Below are 20,534 nucleotides of genomic sequence, written 5' to 3' on the forward strand. Positions count from 1 at the left end.
GCAGTGCTTACATACACCAAACATTACACTTCTATTCCTTTTTTTTTGCAGAGAGGTTTGTTCATGTAACATTCGTCTTATTTTATACAACATTTTATTCCTAAAATAAACTTGGTGCAAATGTATTTTTGGAGTTATGGAGGGATACAAAGAGATATCGAAAAATCCTCTCGGTGAAAACCTGTATCTCTAATACAGTATGTCAACAAAATGAAACAAGAGTTTTGAACCTGGCTTTATCCAGTGTTCAGATTTTTGTGCTTGGAATTATGCAAATTTAGAAATGCATGCATATTTAATTAGATATTACCTAATTTGCATATTTAAACATAATATCTTTACAAAACTTGTAATGCATAAAAAATTTGTGCATTTCTTAAATATAACTAAAGTATTAGTTAAATCTATTAGTTAATTTGTTACCCTATTGTGTCTTGCCATAATTAGTCTTTTTTGATTTTAGGGTGAAATATGATTTCACCCACTTAGACCCAACAGCCTAATAATTGTCTGGATTATATATATTTATATTTCAGAATATTTATATGCTCATTTTTTATTTATATAATATATTTAGTTTATATGATAGTAAAAAAAAAATATATATATATATAAATAAAATATATATATAATATGTGCTAGTTTATTTATTTACTAGCATAAATGTGACCCTGGAATCACGTCACCAGTCTCGAGTCGCACGGGTATATTTGGTACAACAATACATTGTATGGGTCAAAATGATAGATTTTTCTTTTATGCCAAAAATCATTAGGATATTAAGTAAATTATATATTTTTTTCTTATCTGTGACCCGATCATGTCCTGTCTTCAGTGGAGAACCCGTGTGCGGAGCGTAACGGTGGCTGTTCTCAGGAGTGCCTCAGGGATCGAGATCAGGCCCGCTGTGAATGTCGTCCAGGTTATCAGCTGGCTGAAGATGCCAAGACCTGTGAAGGTAACTTATATAAGAGTTTGTGTCACATGCTTCTAGAACAGAAAGATGATATTACATTACTGTTGCATTGGTCACATTCACGTCTTCATACATCATGCGTGTGTTTTCTGTGCATCAGACATTGATGAGTGCCAGACGGGCCAGGCGGACTGTGCTCATGGATGCCGGAACACTAGAGGATCTTTTATGTGTGTTTGTCCCTCTGCCTATGAGCTGGGTGTGGATGGCAAGCAGTGCTATCGTGAGTATGAGCTGAGCCTGTCAGAAAACGGCTCCATTAAACCTTTTTTTTCTCTGTAGCCTCACTCTCTCATTTTTTTTAATGTAATTCTTTCTTATAAAGAATTGCAACACACAACATCTCTCACATATGTGGTAAAAATGAGAAAAAGTTAATCAAATCACTTGTTTATCTCTGTAACCTCTTTCAGATGCGGTTGGCTCTTTGATGAATAGAATAGAATAGAATAGAATAGAATAGAATAGAATAGAATGGCTCAAAAATGCATAGAGAATAGGTATGAAATATATGTAATCTGATAGTACAGAATAGAATAGAATACATGTAAAATACAGTAGAATAGAATGGGTATGAAATATATAATGTTCCTGTAGCTAACTATATATTTACGTATGTAATGTAGATGTACATCTAAATATGTAAATTTGTAATAGGACAGACAAAACAAAATATACTACATTATACGTTTATAATACAGCGGCTCTGAAATGCATATGGCATAGAAAAAATAAATTATTCCTATTATATATTTTTTATTTATCTCAATATCTATATGCTCATTTTTTATTTATATAATATATTTAGTATATATGATAGTAAAAAAAAAAAAAATTATATATGTGTATATATAATATTTGCTAGTTTATTTATTTTTATTTATTTACTAGCATATATGTGACCCTGGATCACGTCACCAGTCACGAGTCGCACGGGTATATCTGTGGCAATAGCCAACAATACCTTGTATGGGTCAAAATTATAAATTTTTCTTTTATGCCAAAAATCATTAGGATATTAAGTAAAGATCATGTTCCATGAAGATATTTTGTACATTTCCTACTGTAAATATATAAAACATGTATTTCTGTGAGTGAATGCTGCACAATCGAGAACATAAATGCACAACTTTAAAGGAGATTTTCTCAATGTTTAGATTTTTTTGCACCCTCAGATTCCAGATTTTCAATAGTTGTATCTCGACCAAATATTGTCCTATCCTAACAAACCACACATCAATGGAAAGCTTATTTATTCAGCTTGCATATGATGTATACATCTCAATGTCAAAATTGTGACCCATGTGACTGGTTTTGTGGTCCAGGGTCACATTTATATATGAATTAAACACGCTTTTAAACATGTCTGCCTGAATTTCGGTGTGTTTTTGTCTCTTAGGTATTGAGATGGAGATCATAAACAGCTGTGATCATAATAACGGTGGTTGTTCTCATCACTGTGAACATTCAACCACTGGACCCGTGTGCAGCTGTAACCAAGGCTATCATCTGGACGACGACCGCAAGACCTGCATCGGTACAGCAAACTAGATCTGGCCATTACCTGTTTTACTGCACAAGCATGGTGATCCTGTAAGGTAAAGGTGTGTGTTCTGTCTGTCAGATATAAACGAGTGTGAAGACGGCAGCTCGTGTTGTGAGCACGACTGCACAAACTATCCTGGAGGTTATGAGTGTTACTGTACAGCCGGATATCGTCTGAACGCTGATGGATGCAGCTGTGACGGTATGACACTCAAACATACAGAGATTTACCCTTACAAATATCCACGACAGTGTGTAAATATCATAAATATGTTGAATACTGATTGGTCTGATGATCACAGATATCGATGAGTGTTTGGCTGCCAGCGGAGGATGTGATCACACGTGTCAGAATAACGCCGGCTCCTTCCAGTGCTTCTGTAGACGCGGGTATCGTCTCGATGAAGACCGACGCTCCTGTATATGTGAGTTTTCAGTCTGTCACGAACTGGGTTTCTTTTCATAGTTTAAAAAATGTATTCCCAATGCAGAGCAATAAATGATTTGTGAGGTAATTGAAGTAACCTAATGCACAGAAACCTGCTTGTATAAGAGAGATTCATCAAATAGGGGAAATATTCTCTCCGATAGAAGGATTTTAAAGAAGAAATGCTTCAAAAAGAGTCATTCTAGTTTTAAAAGAGATTTTAAGATGGATAGATTTTATGTATTTATAATTTTTTTTTTTTTTTTATATATTATAATTATTTATATATTATTTTATAGATATCATATTTATCAGAACCTATATTATATTATACTATAGTATATTATATTCATATTAAAAAGAGTCATTCTAGTTTTAAAAGAGATTTTAAGATGGATAGATTTGATGTATTTATAATATTTTTTTGAAAATATTTATATATTATAATTATTTATATATTATTTAATAGATATAATATTTCTCAGAACCTATATTATATTATATTATATTATATTATATTATTTATATTACATTACATTACGTTACGTTACGTTACGTTATGTTATGTTGTATTTAAGCCTGTTAAGTGATTACATTTTTTATTCTAATTAATTATATGATGTGCCAATTAATTTATAAAATTAATCACAAATTAATCGCACATAAATTTTGGCTTAGAAATGATCATTTAAAGTCATTATTGTGTTAGGTGAGAAAAGCATCGAATAAACATTCAGAAATATTTTGATTCAACATAGAATTTATTACACATAAACTTTTAATGAACTAATTATAAATAAGCAGTAATTAGGAGTTTATTGAGGCAAAAGTCGTAGTTAATAGTGAGAATCGGACTCTAATCTAAAATGTGACCATTTAAGTATAGTTTATGTGATATTTTAAGGAATCTAATTAAACTGGATGTGTGTGTGTGTGTCAGTGCTGGAGCAGTCCGTCGAGGCGTTGAGCAGTGGTGTGGAGAAACCCCGACCTCATCTCACTATCCTTCAGGACTATGATCAGATCCTGGAGCGATACGACGACTACGAGGACGACGCGGGAGAACTGCGCGCTGAGAGCACTTTAACTGAGAAATTCAGTACGAAAACCTAGTCATTCTGTTCTGTACCAGTGCTGTCATTTTATATATTGTAGGATAACATGTATCATAATGCAAACTCCAAATGCATGATTCTTTTCCTCCTGTCTGCGCAGTTTGTTTGAACGGCTCGTTCGGCTTCGACTGCAGTCTGTCGTGTGAGGATTGTGCTAACAGAGGAGTGTGTAACACACACACAAACGGCTGTGACTGTCCTGACGGATGGACGGGGATCGTTTGCAATGAGAGTGAGTTTCTCCAAAAGAGCCTCAACACTAACATAATTATCAGTAATCATTTGTAAGATTGCAAAATATCTTGAAGAACAATGATGGAGGGCTGATCGTTTAGGTGTCTAAAATGTATTATAATCTTTTAGACGTAAACAATGGATAATGTACGGAATAATTGACGACGGACTGTTGAATTATTAGAAAATAATGCACACCCGAGGTTGTAATACGGCCACAACGCTGGAGTCAATTATTCTGCTTATACTACAGTTAGCACACCTCTAACATTGTTCAGATATTGTATTTCAAGACATTTGTCAGGATTTTTGTCCTCAAAACGCTTGTGTGTGTAGGACTAATTTCTCATCCCACGTCTCCGTTCATAATCCCAAAATGTCATTTTAGAGCTAGAAACAGAGGCTTGAGCCATTGATGTAATGCAGTTATTAGAGAGAGAGAGAGATTAAGTGTGTGTGAATTAACCGAGTATGTGCGTATCTTAAAGGGATACTTCACCGATTAGCATTAAGCTTTGTATCAGTAGAAACCCGGTAGTATTTTGGAGTGACCATGCTTCCCTCCCTTATGTCCCCCTGAGACCAGAGATTTATGTATTGTGTGCCTGGAAAAACAACTCTGATGACGCAAAAATCTTCCTTTATCTTCATCGGAGGCTTTTTTGTCCAGAGGCGAGAGACTCCAGCCAGTAGGAGGAGCTCGTCCCGCATGTCTTCAACTCGCCCATAGGGGGATCTCACGATAAAACGCCGTCTTCTCAGTTTCGAGTCACTAGTAGCCTAGCTGTATCATTTCTCCCGACACTGCCCTCTGTAACCGGGAGGCGTGGCTTGGGAGTGTCCTCGTAGGGCAGCGAAGCAAGTGCATTCTGGGAGTTGTTGTCTTTCATCCACATGAGCCAAAAATACATTTTCTGGCTTTTCTTAGTCTAGAAGGCACCAACTTCTAAAATAATTTCACATTTCTACTACATAAATGACCCAATTTAAATACACATTCATCTTTCCAGCGGTGAAATATCCCTTCGACAGTGTTCAGCATCAGCGTCTCTACTAATAGTGAAACTGTAAGTTGATCTGCTTCAAGAACAGCGCTGTTATTACCTCGCTAGTGAGAAATGTCATGTAGCTTTTAAGTTTCTGAACTATTTTACTAATAAAATCGTCAGAGCGGCGCTGACAACACGTTTCTGTGCGAGTGTGTGTCCGTACTGTATGTGTGTGTTTGAGTGGGAGAAAGACAGTATGTGCCTTTCGTACATAATAAAACCGTAATTTTGTGGCAAAAAACATGTAAATAATTAGTTTGATCCTATTGTGTACCATATTTATTTGCTTGGTCAGTGTTGTTGTGGGTTTTGGTTCTTTTGCTGTTGTCTGCCTTTGAAATGACAGAAATCATTTGGTGAAGTGATATGGAACTGTGATGCGGTCGAGACCTGCCGGAACTACTTCAGCTGTGCGTTTCCCTGAAAATATCTGCACACCTTAGAACATTCGTCAACCAATCAGATTCAAGCATTCAACAGTCTTATAGTATAAAGTCAAGTCAAGTCAAGTATATTTGTATAGCGCTTTTCACAATACAGATTGTATCAAAGCAGCTTCACAGTATTAAATTAAAATAATACAACAAAGTTTGTTTCAAGAGGAATTTATTGATTGATAAAATTAAATTAAATATCCCCAAAATATCCCCAACTGAGCAAGCCAAAGGCAACATCAATAAATCTCGAAATGTAATGCTTTTGGAGACAAAAAGTGTCTATTGTAACAATTTTTTTATTAAAATTAAAACCTATATTGATGTAGGCCCAATGACCTTTCAAAAGATGTTTAATTTTCGGAGTCCTCAAGGCTGATCATAAATATGTCATTAAATATTGAAGAAAATGCAATCCATTTGAGAGAAATGGACAATTCAGCATGAGTTAATGAGGGCTTGATTACATCGACAGAAAAGCCAAATTTCACAGGCAGAGAATAAATTATTTTTATCAGATGCTGAAAAGACTGATGAATCATGCACAATAAACCAGTGATCAGAGACATTTATTAAAAACATGTCACTGTCTTACTGTTCTGCACGCCTTTCAAAGGTCATGACCTTTCTCCTCCTGTGTGTGTGTCATCCAGCGTGTGCGGAGGGCTGGTTCGGAAGGAATTGCTCGTTGAGCTGTGAGTGTAAGAACGGTGGTGTGTGTGATCCGGTCACGGGGAGCTGCCGCTGTCCACCAGGGGTCAGTGGAGAGCTGTGTCAGGACGGTCAGTTCACATCAACTACAAATCATATATAACATATTCAGTATTGGGTGCACCATGTCATGTTTATAGAGTTTATTTGATGCACTCGATCCAGGTTGTCCTAAGGGTCTCTATGGGAAGTTCTGTAATAAGAAGTGTAACTGTGCTAATAATGGACGGTGTCATCGCACGTATGGAGCGTGTCTGTGTGACCCGGGACTGTACGGAAGGTTCTGCCATTTATGTGAGTCGGGATTTACCCTTTTAACTACACTTTGCTTTTAAAACAACTCCATTTATGCTGTGCTGTGCTTTAAATGTGCATTAAACTCAACACTAACACATACCTTATGAGTGTGACTTTCTTTATGAAAACTTGTGCTCTTTGTTTCTTCCGTGTTCATGCAGTGTGTCCGAAGTGGATGTTCGGTCCAGGCTGTTCTGAAGAGTGTGTGTGTGTCCAGAAGAACACTGTGGAGTGTAACCGTCGTCACGGTGCCTGCGTCTGCAAGCCTGGTTATCGGGGCGAGAGCTGTGGAGACGGTGCGTCTGACGAGCGTCTGAAGTGTATCATACAAGATTGCACTGTATTGAACAATTTACATCCAAATGCTTTATGAAATACCATGAAAATAACTAGAAAACAGTTTTATTTACATAAAAATGCTTTAAAGAAATACAAGAAAAATAATTGGAAAATATGCAATCCAAAAATAATATATATATATATATATATATATATTATTCTTTAAAAAAAAAAAAATTGCCTTGAAATGCTTTAAAGAAATACAAGGAAAATAATTGTAAAACATGCCATCTAAAATAAATAAATAGATTTTTTTTTTTTTAAATAAAATAGATTTTTTTTTTTTTTCATTTGCATTGAAATAGATTTAAGAAATACAAGAAAAATAATTGGAAAACAATCTAAAAATAATGAAAGGAAAAGAAATAGAAAGAGAATGGATATGTTAAAACATAGCATTTAAATATTTTGTAAAATTTTTATTTGCATTGAAATGCTTTGAATCGGAAAACATGCAATCCTAAAATAAAATAATATATACAGTATATATATATTTTTTTATCATTTTTCATTTGCATTGAAATGTGTTAAATAAATACCAGGAAAAGAGTAGGAAAAAAATCGTAAAAGAAAGAAAAGAAAAGGATATGTAAAAACATCGCATTTTAACATTGTTTTACATTTTTAATTTGCATTGAAAGACGTTTAAAAAAGATGGCAATATATGATACGATCAATATTGATTGTTTTTCCTTGTAGAGTGTGGATCAGGCTTCTTCGGCTCTGGCTGCGAGAGGAAATGCTCCTGTCCGGATGGAGTGACCTGTGATCATGTGACTGGAGCCTGTCGACCGCAGTGTCCAGCAGGAAAGAGAGGAGACAAATGTGACCAAGGTATGTTCGGTCAAATTACAGGTGTATAATATGTCTGCACTGAATGCCAATTAAGGCCATAGGATGCTAAATTTTACACTGCAATAAAACTGAATTTGGAAATTGAATGTGATGCAAGACTTTGATTAGTGTTTCATTTCTGTGATAGATTGTGTTGATGGAAGATTTGGGATTGGCTGCTATCAGTCATGTGACTGTTCTGGGGCATCATGTGACAGGATCACTGGCCAATGCATGTGTCCTGCTGGAACGTTTGGAAAGCGTTGTGAAAAAGGTGAAATTGTCATTCTGACATCAACATGTCATGCTTATATTGAGCTAAACTCTTTTCTTATGATAAAAATGAATGCACTATTTACAGTATTTTGGAAACACAAGCTGCATTAGTGGCTCATAGACACAAAATTATCCTTTATGAAAATTCTGCAAGTTTGCATGATATTGTTTAACCCTTGTATTATGTTAAATTCTGGGTACGATCATTATGTAACCCTAGTTTGGATCAGTACAATTCACCAAAAATCACACACACAAAAATTCAGGTAAAAACAGTAAACATTAATTAACATTAAAACTTCTCAAACATTACCAAAAGGTTCAGACTATATATGATAATATATGATTTTTAATAGATTTTTTACAATATTATATATAAAAAAATTAATTATATATATATATATATATATATATATATATATATATATATATATATATATATATATGTGTGTGTGTGTGTGTGTTGGATATATTTTCCAACTTTAATTAATTATTAATTTAGATAATTATTTTCAATTTTTTTTATTTTTTTTTTCAATTGCTATATATTTTCAATTGGTTATATTTAAATAATATTTACATTTAATAATATTTAAATATACTATATTTATATTGCTTTCCTGAAGCTCAAATAGTAGATTAGCAAGATCACGGGTTCGACTCAATTAATGTGTGAACTTATATAAATGTACAGCATCAATGCAATGTCATTTAATTTAGATTAAAGCATCTGCCAAATGCATAAATGTTAATACCCTGACATGACAAAATACATGCATTTTTTAGTAATGTTGTGTCTGTGCATCTTCCTTCAACCATGAAACTTGAGGGTCGCTAACATCACAGTCTCAATATAAATGTAGTACACACATTTCACAACACCTCACTTTGCAGTGGTTCATGAGCCTCAATGAGAAAGTCACACATTTTCATGATCTCCATTATTTCTGAAAGTTAAAAAATGTTGCTGGTCAAATTGACCCGGAACATAATATAAGGGTGAAATTATATATCTATCTGAATTATAGATGTTGATACACACAGTGTGTTTGTGCATCAGAGTGTGTGGAGGGTCACTGGGGTGTTGGATGTCGGGAAACGTGTCCGTCTTGTGAGAACGGAGGCCGCTGTGACCGGCGTAACGGCACGTGTGTGTGCGCTCCTGGATTCATGGGCAGATCGTGCCAGAACAGTGAGTAAATCCGTCAGGATCTCTGTGCTTTCTCCTGTATCCGGTGTTTTTGAGTCTCTCTGTGTTCAGTGTGTCCCGCGGGCCGTTTCGGTGTGGGCTGTCAGCTCAGATGTGTGTGTGAGAATGGAGGACGTTGTGATCCTGTAACCGGACGCTGCTCATGTCCTCCCGGCTGGACGGGCCACAGCTGCAGGAAGGGTACGTTTCATGTTTTTTATTATTATGTAATATAAAATGTCATTATTTTGATGGTGAGATAATGTGTGTGTTGTAGCCTGTGACACGGGCCGCTGGGGTCTGGACTGTGTGAGTGTGTGTGACTGTCGAAACAGTGGCGGAGGGTGTGACGCTCAGACCGGACACTGTCAGTGTGAGGCGGGTTTCACTGGACCTCGATGTGACCAGAGTGAGTGTCACATATACACACATTACTTTAACCACACACACACACACACACACACACACACACACACACACACACACACACACACACACACACACACACACACACACACACACACATGCACGTACAACAACGTAAAAGTGTGCTAAAGACACGTCATAGTATGCGCTGTCCTAACAATATTAATATGATTTCATTGTTCCATATGATGATAGCGAATGATAGCCATTTACTTCCACAGTATTTTTTGCAATGTAAAAAAATAAAAAATAAAAAGGATAAAAATAAAATGGATCATCATTTTAGGTTAAAATATATATTAATATATTAGAGAAAATGTATATCTAAGATCCTGTAACATTTTTAAAACCTTTTTGACTTCACTTGCTTATTTATTAATGGTTTTGCATTTGACAAAATAATTTATAAATGTACAGATATTCCATGTAATTTCTTAATTCATATGTGCCATGTAAAATAATTATTGAAAAAAATTAGATGGATATATGATATGATAAATATGAATTATTTTTCCTTGTAGAGTGGGACTATTTTAGATTTGACAATCCTTCTATAGTAAATGCATATCTATATGTTATAAATGTTACAGTATTTATCACGTGATCTGTGTCGTACATCTATCCCAGAATGCCCTGCTGGTTCATTCGGGCCGGGCTGTAAGCATCGCTGCCAGTGTGAGAACCAGGCATCATGTGACCATGTGGGCGGAGCTTGTACCTGTAAGATTGGCTGGACTGGAACGTTCTGTGAAAAACGTACAGTATGATTGTTCAACTTAACATTTATTAACACGTTATCGGATACTGATGATCAGATTTTTGACTGAATGCTTGTGTGTGTGTGTGTGTGTGTGTGTGTGTGTGTGTGTGTGTGTGTGTGTGTGTGTTCAGCTTGTCCGCAGGGGTTCTATGGTCTGGATTGTCAACAGAAGTGTGTGTGTATGAACGGGGGTCTCTGTGATCATGTCCATGGTGAATGTTCCTGCCGGCCTGGCTGGATCGGTCCACACTGTAACCAAAGTGAGCTTTTGTGTTGCTACTGGACCTTTAAGACTTCTGTGTGGAAATGATTGGCTAACTTCTTCACTTGTGAAATTGATAAAGCCTTGTCAAACAAAGAGGATTTTTATCTTGCTCATCTCTTCCAAACCCTGCATGATTATATATTATTCTTTAATGAGCCCTTCTGTCCCAGTTTTCCCGTGAGTAATGTTTGTTGTGGTCTGGTCTGTAGCGTGTCCTGCTGGATTGTATGGAGCGAGCTGTTCTCAGACGTGTGTGTGTCACAATAACAGCAGCTGTGATGCCGTAAGCGGTCAGTGTGTGTGCGGCGCAGGGTGGACGGGACACTCCTGCTCACAGCGTAAGATTCGGACACCTCATTCATTAAAGGTCCCATATGGTCAAAACTGAAATTTCCTGGCTTTTTTCAGGTCTAGGGGCGATGGAACTACCATATAAGTTTCCAAACAGTCGATCCACAGACAGATGCACACAGCCTGCATAAAGTAGCTGTGCCTTTTCACAAGCCGTTGTGACTTCCGTATAAATGTGATGTCACCGCCTTCAGTCTCCACCCTCACTAATGGTGGGTCACTCAGAAAATAACAGGCCAATCAGAAGAGAGGCTCATGAATATTAAGTAGACAGCCCAAAATCGACCTGTTCTTGGCAGAGCTCCTGAGAAAGGAGTTGTAAAAATATATTGAGATGGTTTTTGGTACTTATACCGCAAATATGTATTTCTTAAGGACATCAAAACCTAAAATAAAACTTCAGAAAGGCGTACAATATGGGACCTTTAAAAAACTGTACTAGCTGACTATATACATGTACAATGCTGAAGTACATATACATAGTTCAGTCATGAAACTCTTCTGAGCAGCTGATTGGTTCTCTTAAAGCTGACATTTTTGACCTATTTATTTCCAAATGTATATATATTTTTTTTTTTTTCTAAAAGTATTAATTTCTTTAAAAAAAAAAATTCTGACCCCTAACATTTCATCAATATTCATTAATGAATGAATGAATGAATGAATTCATGCAACTTTATTAATCCCTAAGGGGAAATTTAGATTGGACAATACAATAAAATAATAACATAACAATGTGCAACTATGTACCTAGAAGTAATTAAGCATATTAATTTGCATAAAAAGTCATCAAGACTCATAATGCTCACTGATGACAACAATATGGACAGTTTAAATAAGTCAGAGTAGAAAGCCAGTGTTTTTCACTTCATGATGAATCATATTTCTGTGAGTCTGAATTATTGATGGTGTTGTGTCGCTGTTTTTGCAGGATGTTCTCGCGGTTTCTTCGGTTTGGGCTGTTCTGAGATCTGTGTGTGTGAGAACGGGGGCTTGTGTGACCCTGCGAGCGGCCGATGCGTCTGTCCCAGCGGCTGGACGGGATCCGCCTGTCAACTGGGTCAGTGACTCTGATCTTCACGCTTCAGTTTCTTTATTTACTGTGAGGGGAAACACCTGGAATATTCCGCCGGTCTGTTCGTGATCACATGTAAATACTCAATGCCATATGTAATACACTTTAACTGAGTGTGTGCAGTGTGCTGACGAGACTGCTACTACACACTACATTTACTGGAGAGGAAACCATGATGGCCAGTGTGGAAGCTCTGGTTTTGTTTTTACGACTGGAAATGATCAGGATATGTCACAAGCTAGATTTGAACTTGCATCATCAAAAATTTAGTTGCGTTTTAATGTTTTTGACGTTGCATTTTGATGAGTTTCGATGTTCAGCTCCAGTAATGGATCTCTCATGCTGACCGTCACTGGTCTGTGTAAGTCGGGAAGGAGAAGAGCTGCCGATTTCCAGGCATTACATCATATGTTTAGTGTCGTGCTGGTCTTCCAGGATTTGTTAAGTCGTCACTGCAGACACGTTCGTCTCCTGTAAGATCTTGGTTTCTTCTCCTCACACCTCATAACTCTGGCCGCTGCTCCAGGGTGAAGGTTTCCTCATGTTTCAGAAGAGCAAATGGACGCGGTGAACTCTTACTAGACGTGACCGATCACATGCAGGTTCATTTATCCTCCGTGCTAAAGCGTAAAATAAAGCAGAAAGTCACAGATTGCAGATGTTTCATGTAAAGTCACAACACAAAGCATCATGTATCCCTGTGGTCCCAGAATGCCCAGCGGGTCGGTTCGGGTCAGGCTGTCAGGACAGATGTGCGTGTGAGAACGACGGTCAGTGTGACGGACAGACGGGTCGATGTGTTTGTCAGCCGGGCTGGACAGGAGAACGCTGTGAGAACGGTAAGGTCATCTGAAATCTGTGTGGCGTACACCAAAGGCTATTGGCTATTTCTGGAAATGCAGACCTTCAGTATGTCCCACATCTATAGGAAATATGTGAGCTTGTCCATACCCATCAGAAGTTTAAAATAATTATGATAATAACGACGTCTTATGCTCACCAAGGATGCTTTTATTTGATGAAAAATGCATTAAAAACAATATTGTGTATTGTGAAACATCATTCAGAAATCATTAATAATAACTTGCCGGAAAAAAAGCATTAGAATGATTTGTGACTGAAGACTGGAGTAATGATGCTGAAAAATCAGCTTTGCATCACATAAATAAATTACATTTTACCATATATTAACATAGAAAACAGCTTTTTTAAAATTGTAATATTATTTCACTGTTTTTACTGTATTTTTGATCAAATAAAAGCAGCCTTGGTGAGCAAAAGAGACTCTCAAAAACATTTAAAAAAAAACGTAATTATTCCAAACTTTTGAATTGGATTCGGCTCTTACTGGTGGTTAGATATACTTTCTGATGTATTTTAAATACAATAATAAAGACTGACTGTCAGGATATTAGAGTATAATCCTGAGTTCACTAGTCATATTCACACTGAGAGAACGATTGAACATGCCTATAAATCCAGCCTGTGTGTGTGTGTGTGTGTGTGTGTGTGTGTGTGTGTGTGTGTGTGTTTTGTATTTGTCTATCCATGTGGTGACCAAATGTCCCTGTATTGAAGATCCCTAATAAAGGAACTAAATAATGTATTTTTCCACATATAAAAAGATCAGTAGGTGTGTGTAAGGAAGGCGAGGGTGTAATGATGTGTGTGTGTTAGCGTGTGTATCGGGGCGGTTTGGAGTCGGCTGTGAGGAACTCTGTGTGTGTGAGCACAGCGCCCCCTGTCATCATGTGAGTGGACAGTGTGTGTGTCCTGCAGGATGGAGAGGAAGACGCTGTGAGAAAGGTCAGAAAGGTCACGCAACACACATCAAATTATTATTATATATTTAATGAAATGTTTATTTAATACTTTTTAATGATGTTATATATATATATATATATATATATATATATATATATATATATATATTATTTTATAATGATTAAATAATAGATATAACATTTTACGTTCCTGTATTTTCACTTGAAAAGGAATTTAATTTATGAATATTTTTACTTGTATAATATTTGTCATATTGGTTATCACCTATAATAGGCCTAAATAATTATCAAATATTTAATTAAATATTTATTTAATAAATAATAATTATTCAGTAATTATTAATTTATTTAATAATTATTAATTTATTTAATAATTATTAATTTATTTAATAATTATTAAATCATTTATTATTAAACTCTTGATATATTTTACATTTTACCTTCCAGTATTTTTTACTTGAAGTGGAATTTAACTTATCAATATTATAACTTGTATAATATTTGTCATATTGGTATTACCCATAGTAAATAATAATTAAATGTTTATTTAATTATTGTTCATTATTTAATACATAATAAAGATGAATTATTAAATATGTAATATATATATATATATATATATATATATATATACATGTGTGTGTGAAACTGGATCTTGATTTGAAGTGTGTGTGTGTGTGTGTGTGTGTGTGTGTGTGTGTGTCAGCGTGTCTGCCGGGCTCATACGGTCAGGACTGTGATCAGATCTGCTCTTGTCCGTCGGGATCATCCTGTCATCATGTGACCGGAGTGTGTGGATGCTCTCCTGGATACACAGGCAACGGCTGCGAGCTCAGTGAGTGTGTGAGCCCACAAATCACATCCATAATTACTGCAGAAAATGGTTATTAATAAAAACATGGACAATTACTGCATTATTAAAAAAAAAACAAGTGGCAACAATATTATTTATTTAGATATGATGCAATACCAGTGCAATAATATATACTAACCACAACATATGTGACCCTGGATCACGAGTCGCACGGGTATATCTGTGGCAATCGCCAACAATACATTGTATGGGTCAAAATTATCCATTTTTCTTTTATGCCAAAAATCATTAGGATATTAAGTAAAGATCATGTTCCATGAAGATATTTTGCAGCACAATGAGATTTTCTCAATGTTTCGATTTTTTGCACCCTCAGATTCCAGATGTTCAATAGTTGTATCTCGGCCAAATATTGTCCTATCCTAACAAACCACACATCAATGGAAAGCTTATTTATTCAGCTTTACCCAACAGTTACCCATAAGACTGGTTTTGTGGTCCAGGGTCCAAATTAAAGTCGGCAAGAATCAGAAATTGCTTCTACTGTATTGTGACATATTAAATATTAGAATTTTATTTTTTTATACTGTACTGTTTAAAGGTTTGGGTAGAAGGTTTTTTCAGCAAGAACACATTAAATTGATCCAAAGTGACAGTAAAGACATTTATAATGTTGCAAATCATAGTTTAAATTGTAATAATATTTCACAATTTTTACTGTATTTTTGATCAGTTAATAAGAAAAAATCTTACCGACCCTAACCAACCTTTTTGAACGGTGGTGTATGTACAGTATAAAAAGAATAATTGCGTGAATTAATTGTTCATAATGAAAAAACGAATGGGGTCAGTTTTATATTTTATGGCGACTTTAAGACAAAAGCTCTTCTCTGCTCATTGATTTAGTGCAGCGTGATGTTTTATGATGAATAAGCATCCATCATGTATGTACAGTAGCATCATCTGCCTCTGTCCCAGCAGTGTGTCCGTCCGGCACGTTCGGCATCAGCTGTAACCAGGTGTGTCAGTGTTCAGAGAGAAACCAGCTGTGCCACCCGGTGTCCGGAGTGTGTTACTGCGCGCCCGGCTTCACCGGACACAAGTGTGATCAGGGTGAGACACGGGAACGTTTATTACTCGGAGGATCCTTTACTGTACGTCTGTGGTTTATCACGATTTCATGAGCTGATGAAAAGATCATTCAGAAAATCATAAACGTCTCACATTAAAATAAATACATTTTAAAGTAAAAACAAACAGAAACGATTTACATTTTTATAATGAAACATTTTAGTCATTTTTAAAAAGTGTATTTTAATTTCAACTTTTATGATTTTATTCATTTTTATTAGTTTTAATTTGATAGTTTTTATTTTAAAATGTATTTATTTAGATTTAATGTTTATCATATTATTAAATTGTTTAAGATTTAGATTTTAGTTTTTATTTTAAATTAATTTTACTGTTAAAATCATAAAATGTAAAATAAAAACAGTCTTAAACATTTATTAAAAATTTATACAAATTAACAAAAATGTATATAATTATAACAATATACATTTTAAAATAAAACCAAACTAAAACACTTAGTAAAACTCAATAAAAATCTAAAATGAAAGTAAATAAATAATTTTAAAATAAAACGCTTACTAAAAATTGGTTAACCTGCATGTCATGTGACCATAAACCAACATTAGAGTTCTTCAGTGTATAATATCTAATATTTTATATTGAGATACTATTAGTTTTTTTATTAAAAAAATTGATTTAGTTTTTATTTTTATATTTTGTTTTCATTTGTATTGTTATTTTTGAATATCTCTATGTAGTTTTAATTCATTTTAAGTTCAGGTTTAGTTATTTGAGCACATCAAGTTAAACTAAATGAAAATGAGAAATGTAGCTCAAAAAAAAAAAAAATGTAGTTAACATTTATTTTATTTCAAGTAATACAAATGTTTTTATGTATTTTTGTTGTTGTTACGATAACAAAAAGTACAGTAATCCTGCTGTACTGTACTCTCTGAAAGCTTCTTCACTGTAATGGTCAAGACTGTGTTCTTTGTGATGTTCTCTGCATGTGTGTAATGTGATGCTCGTGTGTGTGTGTGTGTGTGTGTGTGTGTGGGTAGCGTGTGCTGATGGACTCTACGGTCCCGACTGCGAGCGTCAGTGTCAGTGTGTGAACGGAGGAGTGTGTGTCTCAGTCTCGGGCGCCTGTGAATGTTCAGCCGGATTCATCGGAGCTCGCTGTAACCTCAGTGAGTCCCTGCACAGCAAACACTGAGAAACACACACTTTACCTCACACACACACACACACACACACTCTCTCTCCTCTCCTCTTCAGCGTGTCCCGCTGGACGCTACGGGCTGGACTGTGTTCACGTGTCCACATGTGGGAACGGGACGAGAAGCGAGCCAGTCACAGGCAGATGTGTGAGAGACGAGCGTGATCGAGGTGAGCCGCTGTTTGCTCTGATGTTAGACGTGTGTGTGAGGATGTGTATCTCTGACAGACGTGTGTGTGTGTGTGTGTGTGTGTGTGTGCAGTCTGTCCTGCGGGCTGGTTTGGATCTGGTTGTTCTCAGCGCTGTGACTGCAGGAACAGAGGTGTGTGTGACTCCATCTCTGGAAACTGCTCATGTGGTCTCGGCTGGACCGGCTCACACTGTGAGAAAGGTGACGTGTGTGTGTGTGTGTGTTCATCATCCTCTAGATTAGAGCAAACATTAGTCGATTAGGAGAGGCTTGTTCCACCAATTTTTAATTAGTTGTTTATTTTAGGGATTTTTTTTTTTATATTTCTGTTTAACTTTGTAATTTGTCAACTTTAATTTAAATTTTTAGTAAAATTTTAGTCTAATCAACTTATTTTAGTTTTATTTAAATTATTTTGTAAAAAAAAATTCATTTAACATTTATATTTTATTTCAGTTAACAAAAAGGATTTTTGTAAATTTGTATTATATTTTCAGTTTTCATTTTGATTTTAGTTTTATTATTTTTGTTATGTGCTTTTATCAGGAGGGTTTTATTTATTTTTTTATTTTTTATTATATATTTTTGTTTAACTTCAATTTATTTTAATAAATGTTTTAGTAATTTTAGAATGTCAATTTATTTTAAAGTATTTTAAAATTTTTAAGTCTGTTTTTTCCTATCGAATATTTATATTTTATTTCAGGTTTAAAATAGTTTTAGGTTCAGTTTTACTCTGGTTGTAAATAGAAAAGAAGATCATAGCGTCACACATTGTCTCTGCTTGTGTGCTTATTGTGCCGAGACTCTAAACTCTAAATCTGTCTGTGTCTGTGTTATAACCGGTGTGTGTGTGTGTGTGTGATGGCAGAATGTCCCGAGGGTCGGTTCGGTCCTGATTGTGTGTTTCAGTGTTCGTGTGTGAACAACAGCACGTGTGACAGAGTAACGGGAGCGTGTCAGTGTGAAGCGGGATATTACGGACATCTGTGTGAACACGGTGAGATCCAGAACACACAGTTAAAGCTTTCACACCTCAGACCGAATGCGTTCTGATCCGGAGTGTGTTTCAGCGTGTCCTGCCGGTGTGTTCGGGTCTCGGTGTCAGCATCGGTGTGACTGTGTGAACGGGGCGTCCTGTCTCCCGAGAACCGGACAGTGTGTGTGTCCCGCTGGACATCACGGCTCTCGCTGTGAGAGAGGTGACAATCAGTCAACTTATTAAACAGAATTAATCTGATCTTATAATTAACTCTTTCACCACCATTGATGGAATTTTCCATGATTCTGTGTTTTCACTGTTGTACAGTAGGGGGCGCTATTACACATCTCTGAAAGAGTGCAGAATCTCCCGATAACAAGCGATGAATACATTGCTTATGCACATTGTAGAAAGAGGGGAAGGAGTTAATACCGGGATATAAATGATTTGGACTCTTCAATTAGATTTTTGTCTAAATCAATCAATTAATCAGTAACACTTTTGAAGTAATAAGTTAATTCTTGACTGCTTACAAAATTCCAGACATTTCCTAATTAAATTTTTGGCAAGTTTTTTGGCCCCCAGAATAATTGGTTGTATGAAAATCTGAACATGCAATATGTCAAAAGAAAGAACAGAGCCTCTGCTTTAAAAAACAAAACAAAACTGTTTTGATTTATATGCCATTTAATGTTGATGATCGCATTATTTTACATATGCATATGATTACACATGAGATGTGTATGTTTCTGCTTCTTCTTCAGCTTCTGTACTCTTCTCAGTAGATGTGTACTACCGTATAACAGTGAAAACACAGAGAGCCGGAGGGAAATAGAGTTAATATGTGATGTATATTTTCAGGCTGATGCTTCACGCAGTAAAATCATCCAGTTTCAGGGTTATTCATATTGTAAACTAAAACCATAAAACACGTTTTCATTATTTTAAATAGGATACACATTAACTGAAGTAAAAACAAACAAAAAAACATTTTATTTCACCTTGTTGCAAAGGCAACATTTCACATTTTTGTGTAAAATAACTAAAAAACTGTATAGACATACAGTGTATATAAAAAAAAAAGAAGAAAAAAAATAATTAAAATGACAAAAATACATAACAAAACAACTAAAACACTGACCCAAATTAAAATGAAAACAGAAAATCTCAACAAAACCTCTAACCGTCTAAACTCTCCTCTTCTTCCTCAGAATGTGAGCGTGGCTCGTTCGGTCTGAACTGCTCTGGGTCATGTGACTGTGCGGGACACACACCATGTGACCCGGTGAGTGGCAGGTGTATCTGCCCCTCAGGAAAGACAGGAGTCAGGTGTGACAGCGGTGAGTCAGTGAACCTCTGCTCTCTGATGATTATTATATCTGCATATGTTCTGATAGTGTGTGTGATGTTCATCAGACTGCAGTGTGAACCGGTACGGGCCCGACTGCGCGCTCACGTGTGCATGTGACAACGGATCTCAGTGCGACAGCAGAAACGGACGCTGTGTGTGTGTGAACGGCTGGATTGGTCTCACGTGTTCAGAACGTAAAGTAGTGCTTATTTTTCAGCTGTATATTGTATAATATTATATATTATAATCAGGGTTGGATATGAACATTTTCACTCTCACAAGTCAATCTGGCTGCTACATTTTTAAGTTACCGGCTATTTAGAAGTTCTACTAGCAAAACAAAAATTCAAATTTTAAATATTTTGGAATTTAAATTATTCTTTATATATATATATATATATACAGTACAGGCCAAAAGTTTGGACACATTACTATTTTTAATGTTTTTGAAAGAAGTTTCTTCTGCTCATCAAGCCTGCATTTATTTGATCAAAAATACAGAAAAAAATGTAATATTGTGATATATTATTACAATTTAAAATAATTGGTTTTCAATTTATTATACTTTAAATGATCATTTATTTCTGTGATGCAAAGCTGAATTTTCAGGATCATTACTCCAGTCTATCACATGATCCTTTAGAATATATATATATATATCATAAATTTATAGTTTGACTTAGTTTTTTTATATTTTCCATTTTCATTGCAGTTTTGGTAATTTTGTGTTTTTCTACTTTTTTATTTCTATTTAGTAATTTTAGTAGTTTAAATTGTCATTTTTATTTCAGTTTTAGTTATTGGTAGCACTTTACAATAA

General features: G+C 35.5%; 1 protein-coding gene across 4 annotated transcripts in view; it reads left to right on the plus strand.

Moving 5' to 3' along the window:
- Positions 1 to 20,534, plus strand: part of megf6b (multiple EGF-like-domains 6b) — a 67,434-nt gene that overhangs the window by 44,705 nt on the left and 2,195 nt on the right. For 3 of the 4 annotated variants that reach the window (XM_082155756.1, XM_082155755.1, XM_082155758.1), the window contains 30 exons: positions 836 to 958; positions 1,077 to 1,199; positions 2,376 to 2,513; positions 2,601 to 2,723; positions 2,824 to 2,946; positions 3,889 to 4,047; positions 4,164 to 4,295; positions 6,434 to 6,562; positions 6,657 to 6,785; positions 6,950 to 7,084; positions 7,827 to 7,961; positions 8,110 to 8,235; positions 9,298 to 9,429; positions 9,499 to 9,627; positions 9,704 to 9,835; positions 10,480 to 10,608; positions 10,744 to 10,872; positions 11,087 to 11,215; positions 12,160 to 12,288; positions 13,014 to 13,142; positions 13,981 to 14,109; positions 14,794 to 14,922; positions 15,880 to 16,014; positions 17,034 to 17,162; positions 17,251 to 17,361; positions 17,454 to 17,582; positions 18,253 to 18,381; positions 18,455 to 18,583; positions 19,575 to 19,703; positions 19,780 to 19,908. In XM_082155756.1, coding sequence (XP_082011882.1) covers positions 836 to 958; positions 1,077 to 1,199; positions 2,376 to 2,513; positions 2,601 to 2,723; positions 2,824 to 2,946; positions 3,889 to 4,047; positions 4,164 to 4,295; positions 6,434 to 6,562; positions 6,657 to 6,785; positions 6,950 to 7,084; positions 7,827 to 7,961; positions 8,110 to 8,235; positions 9,298 to 9,429; positions 9,499 to 9,627; positions 9,704 to 9,835; positions 10,480 to 10,608; positions 10,744 to 10,872; positions 11,087 to 11,215; positions 12,160 to 12,288; positions 13,014 to 13,142; positions 13,981 to 14,109; positions 14,794 to 14,922; positions 15,880 to 16,014; positions 17,034 to 17,162; positions 17,251 to 17,361; positions 17,454 to 17,582; positions 18,253 to 18,381; positions 18,455 to 18,583; positions 19,575 to 19,703; positions 19,780 to 19,908 — 3,891 coding nt within the window. The remainder of the gene's footprint in view (positions 1 to 835; positions 959 to 1,076; positions 1,200 to 2,375; positions 2,514 to 2,600; positions 2,724 to 2,823; positions 2,947 to 3,888; positions 4,048 to 4,163; positions 4,296 to 6,433; positions 6,563 to 6,656; positions 6,786 to 6,949; positions 7,085 to 7,826; positions 7,962 to 8,109; positions 8,236 to 9,297; positions 9,430 to 9,498; positions 9,628 to 9,703; positions 9,836 to 10,479; positions 10,609 to 10,743; positions 10,873 to 11,086; positions 11,216 to 12,159; positions 12,289 to 13,013; positions 13,143 to 13,980; positions 14,110 to 14,793; positions 14,923 to 15,879; positions 16,015 to 17,033; positions 17,163 to 17,250; positions 17,362 to 17,453; positions 17,583 to 18,252; positions 18,382 to 18,454; positions 18,584 to 19,574; positions 19,704 to 19,779; positions 19,909 to 20,534) is intronic. The other variant, XM_082155757.1, reaches the window with a different exon arrangement.

The sequence above is a fragment of the Leuciscus leuciscus genome (assembly GCF_965113295.1).
Source record: "Leuciscus leuciscus genome assembly, chromosome: 23".
NCBI lineage: Eukaryota > Metazoa > Chordata > Actinopteri > Cypriniformes > Leuciscidae > Leuciscus > Leuciscus leuciscus.